At 46.2% G+C, this 15958-nt stretch overlaps 1 protein-coding gene across 3 annotated transcripts in view; it reads left to right on the forward strand.

The window, feature by feature from the left end:
* LOC135896810 (phospholipid-transporting ATPase ABCA3-like) overlaps positions 1 to 15958 on the forward strand; it is a 316329-nt gene that overhangs the window by 197302 nt on the left and 103069 nt on the right. For 2 of the 3 annotated variants that reach the window (XM_070525178.1, XM_070525179.1), the window contains one exon: positions 8911 to 9096. The exons of the other annotated variant lie outside the window; for it this stretch is intronic. In XM_070525178.1, coding sequence (XP_070381279.1) covers positions 8911 to 9096 — 186 coding nt within the window. The remainder of the gene's footprint in view (positions 1 to 8910; positions 9097 to 15958) is intronic. 3 annotated transcript variants of the gene reach the window in all.

A 15958-nucleotide genomic window follows, 5' to 3' on the forward strand; every position in this document is an offset into this window, starting at 1 on the left:
GGGAGATGCGCGCTGTCGATGGGTATACGAAATCAGTTAGAAAAGTATCCGACCCTATTTTTTTGCGAACACCTGATAGATATGAAACAGGCGCGCTTGCATCAGCCCACCTTGAACCTTCGTGCGCACACGCGAACTTTTTTCCCGCCTAGGGATAGCGTCATTCGCTGGGATGCAGAGTTTGAGTGATGTTGTGCGCAGTGCTCGTATCTGTTTTTTTATGGCAAGGAAATTGGCGGAACGATAGAGCAGAGCTACATCAAATTTTGCCAGAAACTGGGCGGCAGCGAAGTGGCAACCATTCGGAAGATTCAGACGGCTTTCGGTGACGATGTTTGAGCAACACACAGATTAAGGAGTGATAAAGCCGTTTGAAAGACGGCCGCACATCGTTGGAGAGCGAGCCGCGCTCCGTTCAGCCATCAACATGCCGAAATGACCAGTGCATTGGCGAAGTGAACCCTGCGGTGATGCGGGAGCATCGCGTCCCTGTCCACGAAATTGCTGAAGAGGTGGGCATCAGCACTTTTCCTGCACATTCCATTATGACCGAACATTTGGCCATGAAGAGAGTTGCGGCAAAATTCATGCCGAAGCTGTTAATGGTGGAGCAAAAGCAACTTCGTCTTGAAGTCTCACAGGATATGCTAGATTCCACAAACAGTGGCCCCGACTCCATGAACACCACAATCACTGGTGTCGAGCCTTGGGTGCACGGGTACAACATGGAACCCAAATCCCAGTCGTCAGAGTGGTGGCATTCCACGTCATCCAGACCAAAGAAGGGCCGCCAAACGCCCAGCAATGTCAAAGTGATGCTGACTGCTTCCATTGACTCCTGCGGTGTGGTACACCACGCGTACGCGCCACAAGGACAAGAAATCATCAAAGAGGTACTACATGGATGTACTCCGTCGCCTAACGTGATGCTGTGCTGCACAAGAGACCGGAGTTGTGGTCAACAGGAAATTGGCCCGTCCATCACGACAATGCTCCGGCACATTGTTCGCACTTGACTGAGACGTTTTTAGCAAAAAACCAGACTCCTGTAGTTCAACAGGCTCCTTACTCTCCTGATATCGCCCCCTGCAACTTCTGGCCAAAATCAAGAGGCCATTGAAAGGAGCGCGATTTCAGACAAGAGAGGACATTATGGCTTCAACGACAGCTGAGCTAAACTTAATTCCGAAAGAGGCCTTCTCGCAATGCTTCCAACAACGGCAGCACCGCTGGGAGAAGTGTGTGGAGTACCAAGGAGACTACTGTGAGGGTGATTAGGTTTGCAACGCTCCAGTTATGCCAGATTTTTTTTTTTTGCTCAGCCAAAGGTCGGATACTTTTCTACAGACCTCGTACATTACTCGGCACTTTCGAGATATTTAATGCCACCAAGACAAGCACGCTGGCAGGGCACAGTTGCTTCTCAGCTTGCGCTGCCAGGCAGATAGCGCTGTAATCTCCGTACGCCTTTCTCAGCTCCCTTTGTCTGGTGATTCTGCCCGAAAAGAAGATGCACGAGAGCATGTTTTTTGCTTGATATGCTTTCGCCACAAGGTGAAGGATTGCAATGTCTTGCAAAGAAAGGCTGTGCAAAGAACCGTTCCGGCCGGCTGGCGCTTATCTGTGCTGCCCGGCTACTCCTGTCATCGACCGGAGTCAGAAGAAAGGAGAAGCTGCGGTAGAGGCATGGTGATGAAGGCTAGGGTGCTGAACACCACCGAGACATCACACGGCCCGTACTCTGATTTATGACGTCTGCTGGTAGGGCCGAAATTTTGATTACCAAGCCCGGTGTGACGACAGCGGGAGCGTCAAGATCAACGCGGCTTTCTCAGCAGCATTCCTATTAGATTGTATGGCAAACCGCCCTATTAGCCTGACATCACAAAACAGAGTGTACAGACCTTGTGATTAGCCTGACATCACAAAACAGAGTGTACAGACCTTGTGCTATCTAGGTGCCTTTGGAGTGTCTCAATATTGGGTCTCTCCCAGGGGAGGAGGAGTGCCTTGAAACTCCACAATGAGAGAAAGTGGCCGAGTACAAGAAAAAACAATAAAAAACGTGGCGGCTGATAAAACAGGACACGTTATTAATCTGGACTTTGACAAATCCCGCAATATTGTCATTTGTTATGCTGTGTTCTCTGATAGGCTGAGATGGCTGCTACAACCTCTGTAATTGTCTCAAAATGCCGCCAATACATTGTACGACAATATGTCGTCATTCGACGATGACCAATTTTCGGCCGCTTTACTGGCATGGTACATGCTCGACTTCATGAACCATACATTCTCATCTCATTGCATAAAGTGGTCGGCGTTCTTTCACCAGAAATGGTCCTTGTGACTATAAAGCACAATCACCATCATCATCAGGTGATGTAGATGACACCTTCCCTGTGATTCTGTTTCGCTAGAGACGTCACGCGAGTTTTCCATTGTCTTCCTTATCTGTGATGAAGGAGATGACCATCGGTGAGATGTTTCGTTTGCGGGATTTTAACGAAGCCAGGGGTGCTATTTTAGACGCCGGCAAATTCCTTTATGCTGTCGAACTCTGTAATGGCGGCATTTGCAGCTATCGAGAGACAATTAGCAGCTCCTTAGGCCAATCAGAACTGGGAAGGTGATGAATTCAACAACGTGGCGGAAGTCGCCGATGCAAAGGGCTATTTTGTAGCGACGTCTTTTTCGATTCATATGTATTTCGATAAAGCATTCGGACAGAAAGAGGCATCAGTACAAAATAGCGTTGCCAGAATAGCACCTTAGTGCCACAGTGAGTAGAAGCCAAGAAGGCCGCGCTGAATTACCACAGGTCATAGCTTTAGTTGTTTGCATGTTAGGGGATTACGCTTCCACTAAGTAAGTAACCCGACAATTTATGCATGCAGACAAATGCACGAGAACAAGAAATGGAGATTTTTCCGTTTGTCGGGCTCCGTAGCAGTCCAGCGTATATCTGAATTCAGGTAACTGAATTGAGATGCCCTTAAAATTTCCCCGGCACAATTTTCGAAGCACTTTTTACCTGGTGCAAGGACATCCATCATTAGAAAATTATGTGGATCCCACGCACATTGGGTATCGATGTAAGGAATGCTTTGTATGGTATTTTGCTTTGACTCACGATAATTAGCGGTAATGTTGCCGGCAAATGTGTAATTTCTTCAGCGTTTAGTCCAATATGACAGTGGTGAGTAGATGTTAAACGTTATCTTGCGGGCACCACTGCTCTTTGTCTGCGTAGTCCACAGAACACACAGGGAGGCGTGTTTGCTTGAGGCGTTGTGCGTCGTTGTTCATAATCTTTGATAGGGCTGACCATATTCATTGTCTCACATGGCACAACCTGTCACGGCAGAAATATACAGAGGAACATTTTCTCAACAACGTCTAGTCAGCAAGGGGACTGCTGTGGCGCATTCTAGCGCTGGAAAGGAGCGTTAGGACATTCGTCATACGGACGCGGAAGCACAGCGTGATTCTTCACCAACGCTACCGGCAGAGACACCCGCTCTAAGCTCTCTCTTCAAGCTATCTACAATAATCTACAATATCTATGTGGTGTATTATTTAGGCTATCACAGCCCAGCATACAACTTCCAAAGCCCTGCACCTGCATTTTTCTCGCATGAGAAAGCAAGCCCAGCACGTGCAATGCGCACAACCTGCGAAACACACAATCGCGCAGGCGCCGGTCGGGATGCGCGAAGGCGAGCGTCATCTGCAAATGCAGCATGAAAGCCAGAGGCATGCGCGAGCTAGAGTGCTATCACCTAAACCTGTTCTAAAAAATTCTGTTCCAATTCTGCATTGAGCGCTCCGCGATTGCTCGAAAAATTTTCTACCCACGCCCCACCGCACCTGTCTGTCACGTGACGTCACTAAAACCACAGAAACGCCCCGTTTCATATATGTGGACAGCGATTACTATTTAATGAATTTCAAACAAATATTTTTTGATTCGACACTTTTTTTTGCCCTTAGTAAAGCAGGTGCCTTTTCACCAATTGCTGTTGGACAAACGTGGTCGCGCTGCGCCTTGTTCGCCTGGTTGTCTCGACACGTCAGAAAGCCACAAAAAATCACCGCGTGAAGGTGCCTTGCGGCGCTGCAACGTAAAGCTATTCCCAACTTTTATATTCAAACTTTTCAATCAGCCCTGCAGATTGGTCAAAAACTGTTCTCAACCCTCACCCCCCCCCCCCCCCCCCCCTTTGCCTGTCACGCGGCGTCACGAAAACCGCGATGGATCCGCATCTGATATGGCGTGTACACACTAATTATGCATCAGTGGAACGAACAAAAAACATTGTTACTTCTGATTCGACTCCTTTTAGCCATTAACCCTGGGATTATTGGTCAAAAGTTTTCGGGCTGCACCCACTTCACCTGCCTGTCACGCGATGTCACAAAAAATCCACGAAAACTCAGCGCGTCAAAGTGACGCGTACGTGTTAAAGATGCATTATTATGCCGAAAAGAACTCAATTTTTTTCCTGAATAGCCGGAAACTGCCCCTTCACGAAAGGAATAGAAGATGGCCATCCGCCGATCGCTGTCGCGCTCACTACTCGAAGCTACCATGAAGCATGGATTCGTTTGAGTACAAAAAAAAATTGTTTCGCAGTATAACATTACTGATACCTTTCGGCGTGTATGCAATATCGCCCTGCCAATTCGTCTTTGCTGAGGATCCATTTTGGCGGCATTTCTAACCTTCCGTTGCGCGCCGCCGCGATTTTCGCCCAGCCACCGTAAGCTAAGTAAGGGGAAGCGGATCTGTCGTAGACGCCGGCACCAACCTCCTCATCCGGTTATCTATTTTCACTGTGCTGGCGCGGCCCAGCCCAGCCCCATCGGTACTCCCTCCACTTGAGCGAGCTCCTCGCCTCGTCTCAGCCAATTAGATAAGAAAAACTGCTCAATATAGGCAATGCTATTCGCTTTGAAAGTAAAAGAAAGTGACATCCTCTGAAGGAGAACCGACTTAGATTGAGCTTTTCACAACTGTTACCGCCCTATGCTTGCGTCCATGGCAGCGTCAATTAGGCCTCAGGAGATTGCAATAAATACAGATTAGAATAGTTTTACGTTACAGGGTCCCTAGTCCACAACAGCAGCAGCAGCTCCCAGAAAGTTGAGACAAAAGGTAAAGAAAGCAATGCTTTAAAAAAGAGCTGTAAAAAAGAAACTCCACCGGATAGGCAGTTAACATGGAGTAGTCGATAAAATACCTGGTGACAGCGGCCGCGAATATAGCGTGATGAACCAGACGCACGCGACGCGTTAAGATTGTGCCTACTCGTGGGTGTCAAGTGGTGCCTGTGCAAGGCCGCCTCACCGACTCGAGAGAGCTGAAAACGGAACAACTTCACTACTGCAACAGGCGCGCACCAACAAGTAATGCAGTACGCGTTGGGCGGCATCGGCCACATAGCTTGGTTCCAAGATTCAGAATCATGGGAAAGCTCTTGTGAACTACAGGCGCGTGGTACGTGATAGGTACGGTTTTCGTTACTGAACGACAAATAACACACGTTCCTTGTCTTCGTTGGCATCTAATATTTCGTAATATGTCCCTGCTCAACTTTCACCTGAAAGCTGGTAGCTAAGAATGATAATCTTAGAACACATTTGAACAGAATAACTTTATAGTGCGTGTACGAAAAAACGGTTTACTTCGTCCATTGGCCCTATAGTTCAGCGACTCGATTACGACGTTTAGTTTCCATCCCAGTTTGATTATGGGTGCCGAGTTCGTCGCCGGGCACTGACTAAAAAAAAAAAAAACTTGAACATACACCCGACGAAGTTGAGGGCTCCTGTTGATTTCTGTTTACGCCGGCAATGCTGGACTCCATGGAGTCAGCGCGGCTGTAGAGGGAGTTCACATTCGCTTCCGAGAAATGTTTTTGCAGTCGAATAAGCATAATAGTAACCCATTGCGACTGAGTCGGTCGAAATCGCAGCAATAACAGAAGAAACACGCAAGAACCGAACTAATTCACAATGACACCGCTACCCTTAGAAGCCGCTGCTGGGAGAAACGGCCATTCGAACATACCAGTTCGCGAAATAGGGCGTCACTGCGCGGTTGTTCGAGGCTACGTTCCTCCTCGCCAATGAAGCGGTCTACAGCCGCCTATGTTAGGCCTAATGGGCCAAGGAATCGAGAATGCATCTTGGAAGCTGCGCTGTCGCCAATACTTTGTTGTCGAAGCATCATCGGCCGACTCAAAACGTCGTGCAGGTTGGGATCGATGGTACGAAAAAGTGCAGGGCGGCAATTTATTAGATCCAAAGTGGTGCCGCTTCGGGCAAGGTGTCGTGCCATGTTCAGTCGTGTATGGTCGTGACGTTCAAGTTCATTTCAAGTTCACTTATTTACCACATACATGGAGTTTCAGATGAGTGGTTGGAACGAGGAAAAAGAAAGCTGCAGTAAAAAAAGCTTGACTAGCCCCACGACCCGGGTTCGCTAAGGCAGCATGGCAACAAAAGAAATATTCATTTCAACGTCGGTGTCAAATTAGAAAACATGATATCCACAGAAAACATATTTTTCGAAAAGTGAAATTTAACTGTGAACATATTTATCATAGCATGATTGAAACAGAAGTGTTAGAGAGTGTACACACGTTTGCTTAAGAAATCTTGAATTCATTTGATGTCTTCGACAAGCAATAACCTAATGTTTGAAAGCCATACTTTGTGCGTGGCCGTGGCACATACCATTTTTCCGAGTGTCTGCTTAGGCGCGAAGAAGGATTTAGTTGCGAGTTAGCTGCGCTGGGTACACAACCGCGATTTTTACAGTGTCAGATCTAAAGGGAAGTAATAAAGTGTATTCATATAGCACGTTTAATTTAGTTACTATATTTAACGAACAGTTTTGCAGTATGCGCATAACACTCTGCCGACACGGCGATCAGCGATCTGTCTGCAGGCTGTTGACGTCGGTGCAGTTGGGCAGGGGTGCCGATAAGACGTAAAACGTTGTCGCCTGCAGTCGGCAGACCTTAATCGGCGTTGCGTTGGCCTAGCGTGAACGGGCCTCTACGCCGTCTTGGTGCCATAGCAGTCATTTGTCGTTTTTTTAACTACACCACTTTTACATCGATATAATAACAATATGCATGGCATCAAATGCTATTCTTGGCATCAATGTCAAGAATGTGATGATCAAATATTTTATTGAGTCGTGCTGCCATCGTGGTCATTTGTTTATCATATCAGGGTATGTATATGAGATGTCACGAATGACATGCATTCGTAACATGCATGGCATATTATGAGTAGCATGCATGACATAACACGTATTCACAACGTGGATGATAGAACATGGTTTTCACGGCCTGTAATATTATGTCGATGCATCTCATTATTGTGATATGATTTGCATAAACTACGAAATGAATAATATTACATGCACTGCTGTGACGTTATTTATGTCAAGTCATTCACATCAGGTAATGTATTGCTAGCTTAGCCCACACAGGTATGTGCTCGTGGTCGTGGATGTCATGAACTGTCATTCCTGTTAACTCACGGATGCATGTCATACATGCAAATCATGTTCGTGCCTGAGATGCCATTCCCCATGCCTTGAGGTACACGATACATTCTTTCATGCATCGGAAATACACATACTGATGCACTTCTTGCAAGACGTATCATGGTACAGATACAACATGCTCAAAGAGGATCTGAGATAGTACCTAAGATACTTGTATCTTCGATACCGCCCAGCACCTAATGCCATGCGTGCATGCCGTACACGTCATGTTTGCGCATCATGCTATCCATGCACTGCCATTCTTTTCATACCACGCGTGTCATGTGATGTCGTTACGTTTTGCGTCATTCATGACATCACATCATTTATGTCATACGATACGTCATGCGCGCATGTTATTCATGTCACGTCATGCTATTTATGTCACGAAATGTCATTCATGTCATTCGTTTGCGGAAGCTGCGGATTGCGACGTTGATGGAGTTGAAGGCCACGGAAAGTCGGCGTCGCCTCCATGAAGTTGGCTTTTCTGCAGCGTAGAAGAGTATCTGACGTCATGATAGGCTACGTGATGGCACTTGGCGAGTAGCGGTGCGAGCGGCGTCAGAAAAACGGGGGTGAAACTCTCCTCTCTTTGGGAGCTTTGTAGGGACACTCAGAGAGCATTGTATTCATGTAAACGATGGCGCAAAGCTATCATGGGATACGCTAATAAGGTACGGCTCTACAGAATTGGTCTAAACGTGGTCGGTCGCAGGTGCGCTACAGTAAATGCCACTTCATGGACCTGGGTGTGAGCGGGATGCATGCACAGTAAACAAAGAGCATCGAAATGCGCAAAACGACAAGGGGCCCTTGCCAAATCTTTTTCTGGTGAATGATACCACAATGTCTGTGCCTCGTGAATGGGTTTCGAAGGCTAGCCTTGCTTCCAGCTTAGCCGAGCGATGTTACGCGTACAGCGAATGGCAGGAAATTATCGCACCCGCGACAGGCAACAGCAAACCAGGACGGAAACCGATGCGGCTTATAAAGAAAGAAATCGCCGTTTTCGAGGAGAAGTAGCATCATCGTCGGACCCCGGGACAAATACAACATTTTTACCTAATCTTCAAAGCACGAACGTGTTGCAGGTCATGAGACTTGCCCCACTTTGCGGCGTTCCGCAGTACTGAATTCGCCTACTACGTCGCCCCTGAGATTGCCGGCTGCAATCTCCGAGGCCATGCCGGCCTCATCGTGCCGCATATGCGTAACTACTGATACTGACAAGCTAATCTTAGTTTCCCTGGCACTAGATATTTAGGTGCATCTTCTCAGCGAACTATTTAGGTGCATCTTCTCAAGCGAACTTCACAATCCTGTGGCGCCTGTTTCGTTTCCAGGTGCAGCGACTGCAATAGCGAGAAGCATTATTGTGGTGTTGACATTTTCGGACACCGTGGACTACGTGGCGATTCTCTTTGGTCCTTATGCGCTGCTGTCCATGCTCGTCAAGGTGTGGAACGACATAACCCTGAGCGAGCAGTGCAAGGTCCTGCGGAAATTTGGTGGCCTTGACAAAGTGCAAGGTGCAGCATATTTTTTTTTCCTCTTTACGCAGACGAACGCTTTCTGGCTGCTTGACAGTAGGGCGTAGTGTGCAGCCCCTCATCGGGAATATGAAGAAGTCCTGCATACTTCAGCGCTTCAGTCGTCATGTTGAGCTGGATATACCGAAAAGTTTATTATTTTAGTGGAGAACGTGGGTGAAAACTATTTCTTTTTTTTTTACAACGCAGGTTTTTGAGCAAAAGCAAATATTTTTCTAAGCCAAGTCTCATAGACTATACATGCTTTCTTTACTCCGAAAGGTGCTTTCCCCACCTGCTTAACTAGAGATGCTGCAAATAATATCAATAATTCTCCTCTATTGTGTCGCCGAACACAATGTTTAATATTTATGCAGGAGGAAATCGAGCACAAAAGCGAAAAGGGCCTCTTCCTTCGGAATCTAGAAATATATATTTTTGAAGCCACAAGTTTCTTCTTTACTTCCTCCCACTTTGCTTTTTGTGTTCCTGGCCGTTTACGGCCAAGTTGGGACACAAAGTTCCCCTGGGTATGGGCTCGATATATATATATATATATATATATATATATATATATATATATATATATATATATATATATATATATATATATATATGTGTAGTAGGCAAAGAGGGTTTCTTCAGGCTACCTTTCAAACGTAAAAAACTTGAGTGGTGCTACAAGGTAAACAGAACAAGTGTTTATTTCGACAGTTTCGATCGGTGGACCGATCTTCGTCAGGGTTTACGGCAGCCCACGCACTGGAGCTGCGGAGCGACCGCTTTCTCCCTCCTTGCCTCGGGTGCACGGGAACTTAGCTGCCGCTACTTCCCGCCCCCCTCCCTCTCCGTCTTACTTACGTCTCGCTCCTCCTGAGTGCTTTTTCTTTTTCTTTCCGTTTTCTCTCTTTCTTCCCTTTTCCCTTTTTTCCCTCACTTACCTCCTTGCTCTACATACATGTGACTCCGCCTTCCTCTTGCCCTGCATAGCTGCCAAAGGCCGCTGTAAATCTGCCAAGGCGCCGAAAATCAATCACTGTCACAACTGTTCCTCTCGGTTTGATGTATGTAAGAACGACCGGGTACCCGGTCTGGTGTCTTCCCTACCACGGCCGAACTGCCATTTTTTTGTAAACCCTGACGAAGATCGGTCCACCGATCGAAACTGTCGAAATAAACACTTGTTCTGTTTACCTTGTAGCACCACTCAAGTTTTATATATATATGTATATATATATACACATACATACATATAATGGGTTTAGTAAAGCAATAAAGGGGGCTAGTTGGTGCAGTATTTCAAGTTTTGTGAACTTGTTAAAACTGTATCTACATGGTGCGTTTATTGAATATGGTGACAGTGTGTATGAGCAGAAGGACGGCATCGCTATTGGTTCTTGTATAGCTTCCGTGCTTTCCGACTTGTTTTTGAGTGTGGGAGACAGGAAACTTGCCACCTTGTTTGAAGAAACTAACATAACTGCCTGCTTCAGATATGTAGACGATTATTTGGTGTGCATGAAAGAAGACCAAACCGATCCATTTAGCGTTGAAACTGTCATCAGCATGTTCAAAAAAGCGCATGAAGGTTTAGAGTTCACGTACGAGACTCCTACCGAAAGTCGTTTGCAGTACCTTGACATAAATATTAGGCTCAGAGGCTCCCACATCTGCTGGTGCTACAAAACTAGAGGAGAAAAAGAAATCCTGAGGTATGACTCATGCCATTCTAAAATCATAAAAAGAGGCATCGCCAAGGCTTGCATCAGTCAAGCAATTGAAAAATCATGCCGCCATGCGGTGAGGGAGAGCATCGATTTGCAAGTAAGCCGCTTACGAAACAGCGGGTACCCAAACAGCATGGTGGTGCAAATCTGTGAAAACTTGTTGCCCGAAATCAGAACCAACAGGAAAAGGCAGAAAACACAGGAAAAAGAAAAATTGAAAAAACGCGTGGTGTTGCCTTACATTCATGGCTTGTCACATAAGATAAAAAAGATAGCCCAACGCCATGGCGTTCAAGTTCTGTTCTCCGCTCCACAAAAACTAAAAGGCATGTGCAAGAGGGTGAATGCAGGATCCAAAGAGGCAAACACTAGTGCTACGATCTGTCAAACTAAGCACGTGACAAAGTACGTGGAATGTGCAACTTCAGTTGTTTACCAAATCCCACTAGATTGCGGGAAAGTATACATCGGGCAAACTGGACGCTGTCTAAATGATAGGTTACGGGAGCACAAATACACGTGCCAGCTTCTGACAGCACCCAGCAACCTGGCTGCACATTGCAAACAATGCAAATGCTCTCCGCTTCTAGAAAGCGCCACAGTCATTGGCACAACAAAAATAAAAACGGAGCGAGAAATATGGGAGGCGCTTGCGATAGCAAAAGAAAAAGAAATGTGCGTAAGCACTCCGTCCATCGCGCTTATCAAAGCTGAGGTTGAGTTTGCCAGGGCGAACGGGTGCCAGTGAACCATGTATGCCTGACCCGAACTATGATCACATTCCGTGAACGTGTCATATCTTTTATACCCCCCCTCCCCTCGCGCCATATCTCCTTGTATATAAGCGCGTTATTTAACATTATTAAACAGTTGGTAGTTTGCGCTACGTCCGTCCACGTCCTGTCCTTTCTTAATATCGTCTTTGTAAAACTGAGTGCAATATAACCATGAATATAATGGGTTGTTGGAGAAATATGGGAGAGGCCTTTGCCCTGCAGTGGGCGTAACCAGGCTGATGATGATGATGATGATATACATAGAGAGAGAGAGAGAGAGAGAGAAATGGGTAAATGAAAGGTGGCGACTGGTCAGTTCCGCACCGCGTTCTACGGTTTGGCCACAGACACCATGCCTTAACGGGAAGCTGAAACACTTTTCGAAAAAAAAAAATGTGTTCCCTGCGGCGTTCTACAATTTTGAATCCACTGCACACGAATATCTCGTTAAAAAGGACGGAAACAAACGCAAGCGGAAGCAGCAGCAGCAGCAAACGATATTATTGGGGTCCTGAGAAGCTAAGCGGGGGCCTGCAGGTCCCCACCCAGCCATTGGCTAGCCCCATGTCGGAACAGGAAGGCTATGCCTCTCCGCTCGTTCACGGGCCCTCTGGACAGGCAGGAGCTGGACGTCCTGTCTCGGGTCTGTGATGGATTTCATCCAGTCTTCTTCTGTATTAAAATCCATTAACACAGGGCACTGCCAGAGCATGTGATTTAATGAGCTAAGTTCAGTGCCACACTCTGGGCAGAGTGGATCGATGTCCGGGTGGAGGATGTTCAAAAAGCCTCTAGAGGGGTAGGACCCCGTCTGAAGCTTGTGGCCTGTGGAGCTTATGATGGGGGAAAGGAAAACTCTGCCTATTCCCTCTCTAATGAGAGGTGATTTCATGAAAAGTAACCAGTGGATCACGCAAGCGGCAGTTTTTTGCAAAAAAACACGCACCAGCGCCTCAGGGTATCGCGCCAACGCCGCTGTTGCCCGTGATTGGTCGGAACCGCCGTGACATCATTCACGGAGACCGCTTGTCGGCGCCACCGTTTCAGAGCATAGCACGCTGTTCTGTTCTGGCTTCACAGCTGAGTTGTAAGCATTATGGAACGTTATCTCTGTCTCGGACGACTTGTTCTTTCGCCTTACATGTTCGAACCGACAGCCGATACGTAAAACGATGGCGGCAACGGCGGCAACGACATGTTGAGTGTGCCAACAGCAAGAGCGATGTGTGCACCTTCTCGCGCGTTGGAAATCTTAGCTGGTACATTTGTTTTTTTATGTAGCTGCACCTTCCAATGACGAGTTAAAACACGCGCTAAGTGTCACTGGGAACTTGCTGCTGGAAGAATGCCGTAGCACTAACTTCTGAATAGATTGCAAACACGGGTGCAATTCCGCGGTGTCAATCAGCTTGCCGCTGCTTTTCTAAAGTCCTGTGGTTTTTAGCGTGTTTATACACGATCGCGAACATAAGTGCCACGTTTCAAAGCGCTTATCATACACATCCAGAGATGGCCAGGAGGACTAACTGTGCAATGTTCATACTATGGTTCGACGACTTTGCGATTGTAACTTGATGAAGTATGGGTATGCGTGCTGTATGCTAGTGTTGATACACAGATATTAGGCACTTTTACCACCACCGTGTGGTAAACACGGTAACTCTATGGTAACTGCAACCGTGCGTCGAATGTTGTTAGGCAAGCCTATACTCCATTTCATACCTCAGGTGCGACGCTGTGGAAGCTACGCGAGAAGTCCGGTCACCAAAATTTATTACTCCGCGCGTTTCCGTCTATGCTTCACAGCATGCCAGTGGCGTTTGCTCGCGCGAGCATACACGTGAAGCTGCCGCGACGGGCTGCAATTAAAAATACCGGAAAGCAAATTGATTTAAAACAGCGCTTAGCAGCCGTATTAGTACACGGATTGTTTCTATGGATAAATTCTTTTTGTTTTCAGAACTGAGTTTACATAACGAAGAATTTCACAAAAATTGGGTCAAAAAACACCGAACTCTTTCTAAGTGCGAACGCAGCCACTGCAAAAAGTATCTCGAGCCTCCACAGCGTTGCACCTGATGCATGAAACGGAGTATAGCAACGCTAGCAACAACGCGCTTCCGCATTTGTCGTAAGGCTATCCGGCTACGCTAAATGTATGCTACCAGACGTTCATGGCTGAAAATGTTCGCATTTTTCGAGTGCGCAAATGTGGGCCTAATCGGGCTTTCATTAAGCTAGGTGCACCTGCATGTGCTGCGTATTGATGGAAGACGAATAGAACGGCTTGTGCTGCCAGGAGGTGCAAGAGATTACGAATAAACCGCAGCGCACGCAGTGCGTAACAATTTCAAGACTATTCAGGACTGTGCGCCTCAGCAGGGCAGTAGTGGAAGTGCCACTTGCCCAGAAAGAAGTCAAACCGGCTGGACAAGGCATGAAGTTTACAAACAGGTGTGAAAATGATATAGCCAGTGGAAAAAGATTGATGTAAAAGCAAATTTTTTGCAGGCAGTTGAGGTATGCAGCATACCGCCACTTTGTCTGGCTAGTATGTAAAACTTTAGGAAAGAACAACCGTCGAATCCTGCCAAGCTGTGTGCTTGAAGTTGTCCGCAAGAAATACCCGTCCAGAACAGGCTCATATACAGGCTTGCAACATTTCTGGGATTCCATTTAGGTGAGTGCACATAGATGTGCTAATGTATTAATGAAATGCTCTATACCATGCAGCAAGTTAGTTTTTCTCAATTTGAATTGTTTTGGGTGTTTCCAAGGAGCATTTCATGAAATTGTTTGCATTGCCATAATGTATTCATCAGAGTACAACTCTTTGTTTCACTGTACTGAAATCCGTCAGATATGAAATCATTTCTTGAAGCGTAAAATAATAAGTGCTTTGTAAGAGTATGTGTAGTAGCAGTAGCTGAAAGGTTTCTCCCTTCGACACCCACAGTGTGACTGCCATGTAAAAAGATCACCTTTGCTGGCACTAACCCTCTATGTAGTTATGCTTTTTTAAATACAAGTGAGGAATAACATTGTTACTATGCAAACATTAATATGGAGCATTTGCTAAACTCAGTGTTGCAGCTTGAAACCAAATTGCAGCTTGAAACATTATACCAGTAAGCATCATTCAGTTTTGGTAGATGCCCACAAAGCTACTAATGTTGCTTGATATTTCCTCTTTACTGTCCGACTACAGATAGTACCTGAACAGACGTCGCAAATTAGAGGAATTTTGCAGAGGTAAATAAATGAGACCAGAAAGAAATGGCTACAATGTCACTGGACTTCTGCGTAATTACTGAAAGCACGGCAGTAAGTTTAATATGGATATTTGCAAGCTAGTAATATTTTTTATTAGAATGCATCAGGCAATTGCACCAACACGCAAAGCCGATTTTTCTGTTCTTAGTGAATGAGCTCTCGACGTTACTTACTGAACCTTGTTCTCCTCCGTCTCACAGCATCTTCCTTGGAAACTTGAGGAAACTGGCTGCAGAATGGTAGCGGGGTCCTCGGGAGCCGAGTTTTCGTGAACCGTGATGACGAGTTCCTTGCCTCCACCATCACGAGGTCCAAAAGCATTTTCACATATTCTGGGAAAGCATTTGATGTTACTATGCAGTAGTGGTGTTGATACGCACAAGTAAAATTATTTTCACCTGCTGTGATCTGTCCGTTGCTTTACAGGGCAAGCAATTCCCTTGCGCCCTGTAGCCTTTGGATATTTTGCATTCAACCTGGCTTCACCATCCACTCTGCATGCTTGGCATCTTTCACAGTTTTCATTGTGGTGTAAGGCGGCTAGCTGGGTTCGGAAATGATGGACCATGGTCAAATACACATTAATAGCAGGTATGTGTGAATTACGTGTACACATGTAATCATTTACAATGTCTGTTTTCGGAAGAATGCATGGGTCACATGGTAGGGCCTGGCAGGCTCTATACTGCCCCCCCCCCAAGTAATAATAAATTTGCTTCAGTAACTAGCACAGTATGTAGAGACGATGAGTGTGTACGTCCTGAGTAGATCTGAATGTTTTTTTCATTGGGGGTGCTGGGTGACAGGAAATCAGCAAGGCAATAATTTTTAGTTGAAGTTTAATTGACTAGACAGTCGAAGAATGTATGCCGCAGCAAGCCTGTGATATCCCTACCCTTGTGTGCTCAATATCTTCCAAGTAGAAATTTGTATTGTAAAGCTGGTTGCTTCCAAAACATTGTTGGTGACCGAGAAACCATGTGAATACGAGCCTGTACCAACCATAGGTATTTAATAAACGATGCTCCTGCGTTGATAATGTCCATCATACTGCAGCAAGTGAGCATGCGCAAAAGTATAATTCTC

The sequence above is a fragment of the Dermacentor albipictus genome, chromosome 9 (assembly GCF_038994185.2).
Source record: "Dermacentor albipictus isolate Rhodes 1998 colony chromosome 9, USDA_Dalb.pri_finalv2, whole genome shotgun sequence".
NCBI classification, from domain to species: domain Eukaryota; kingdom Metazoa; phylum Arthropoda; class Arachnida; order Ixodida; family Ixodidae; genus Dermacentor; species Dermacentor albipictus.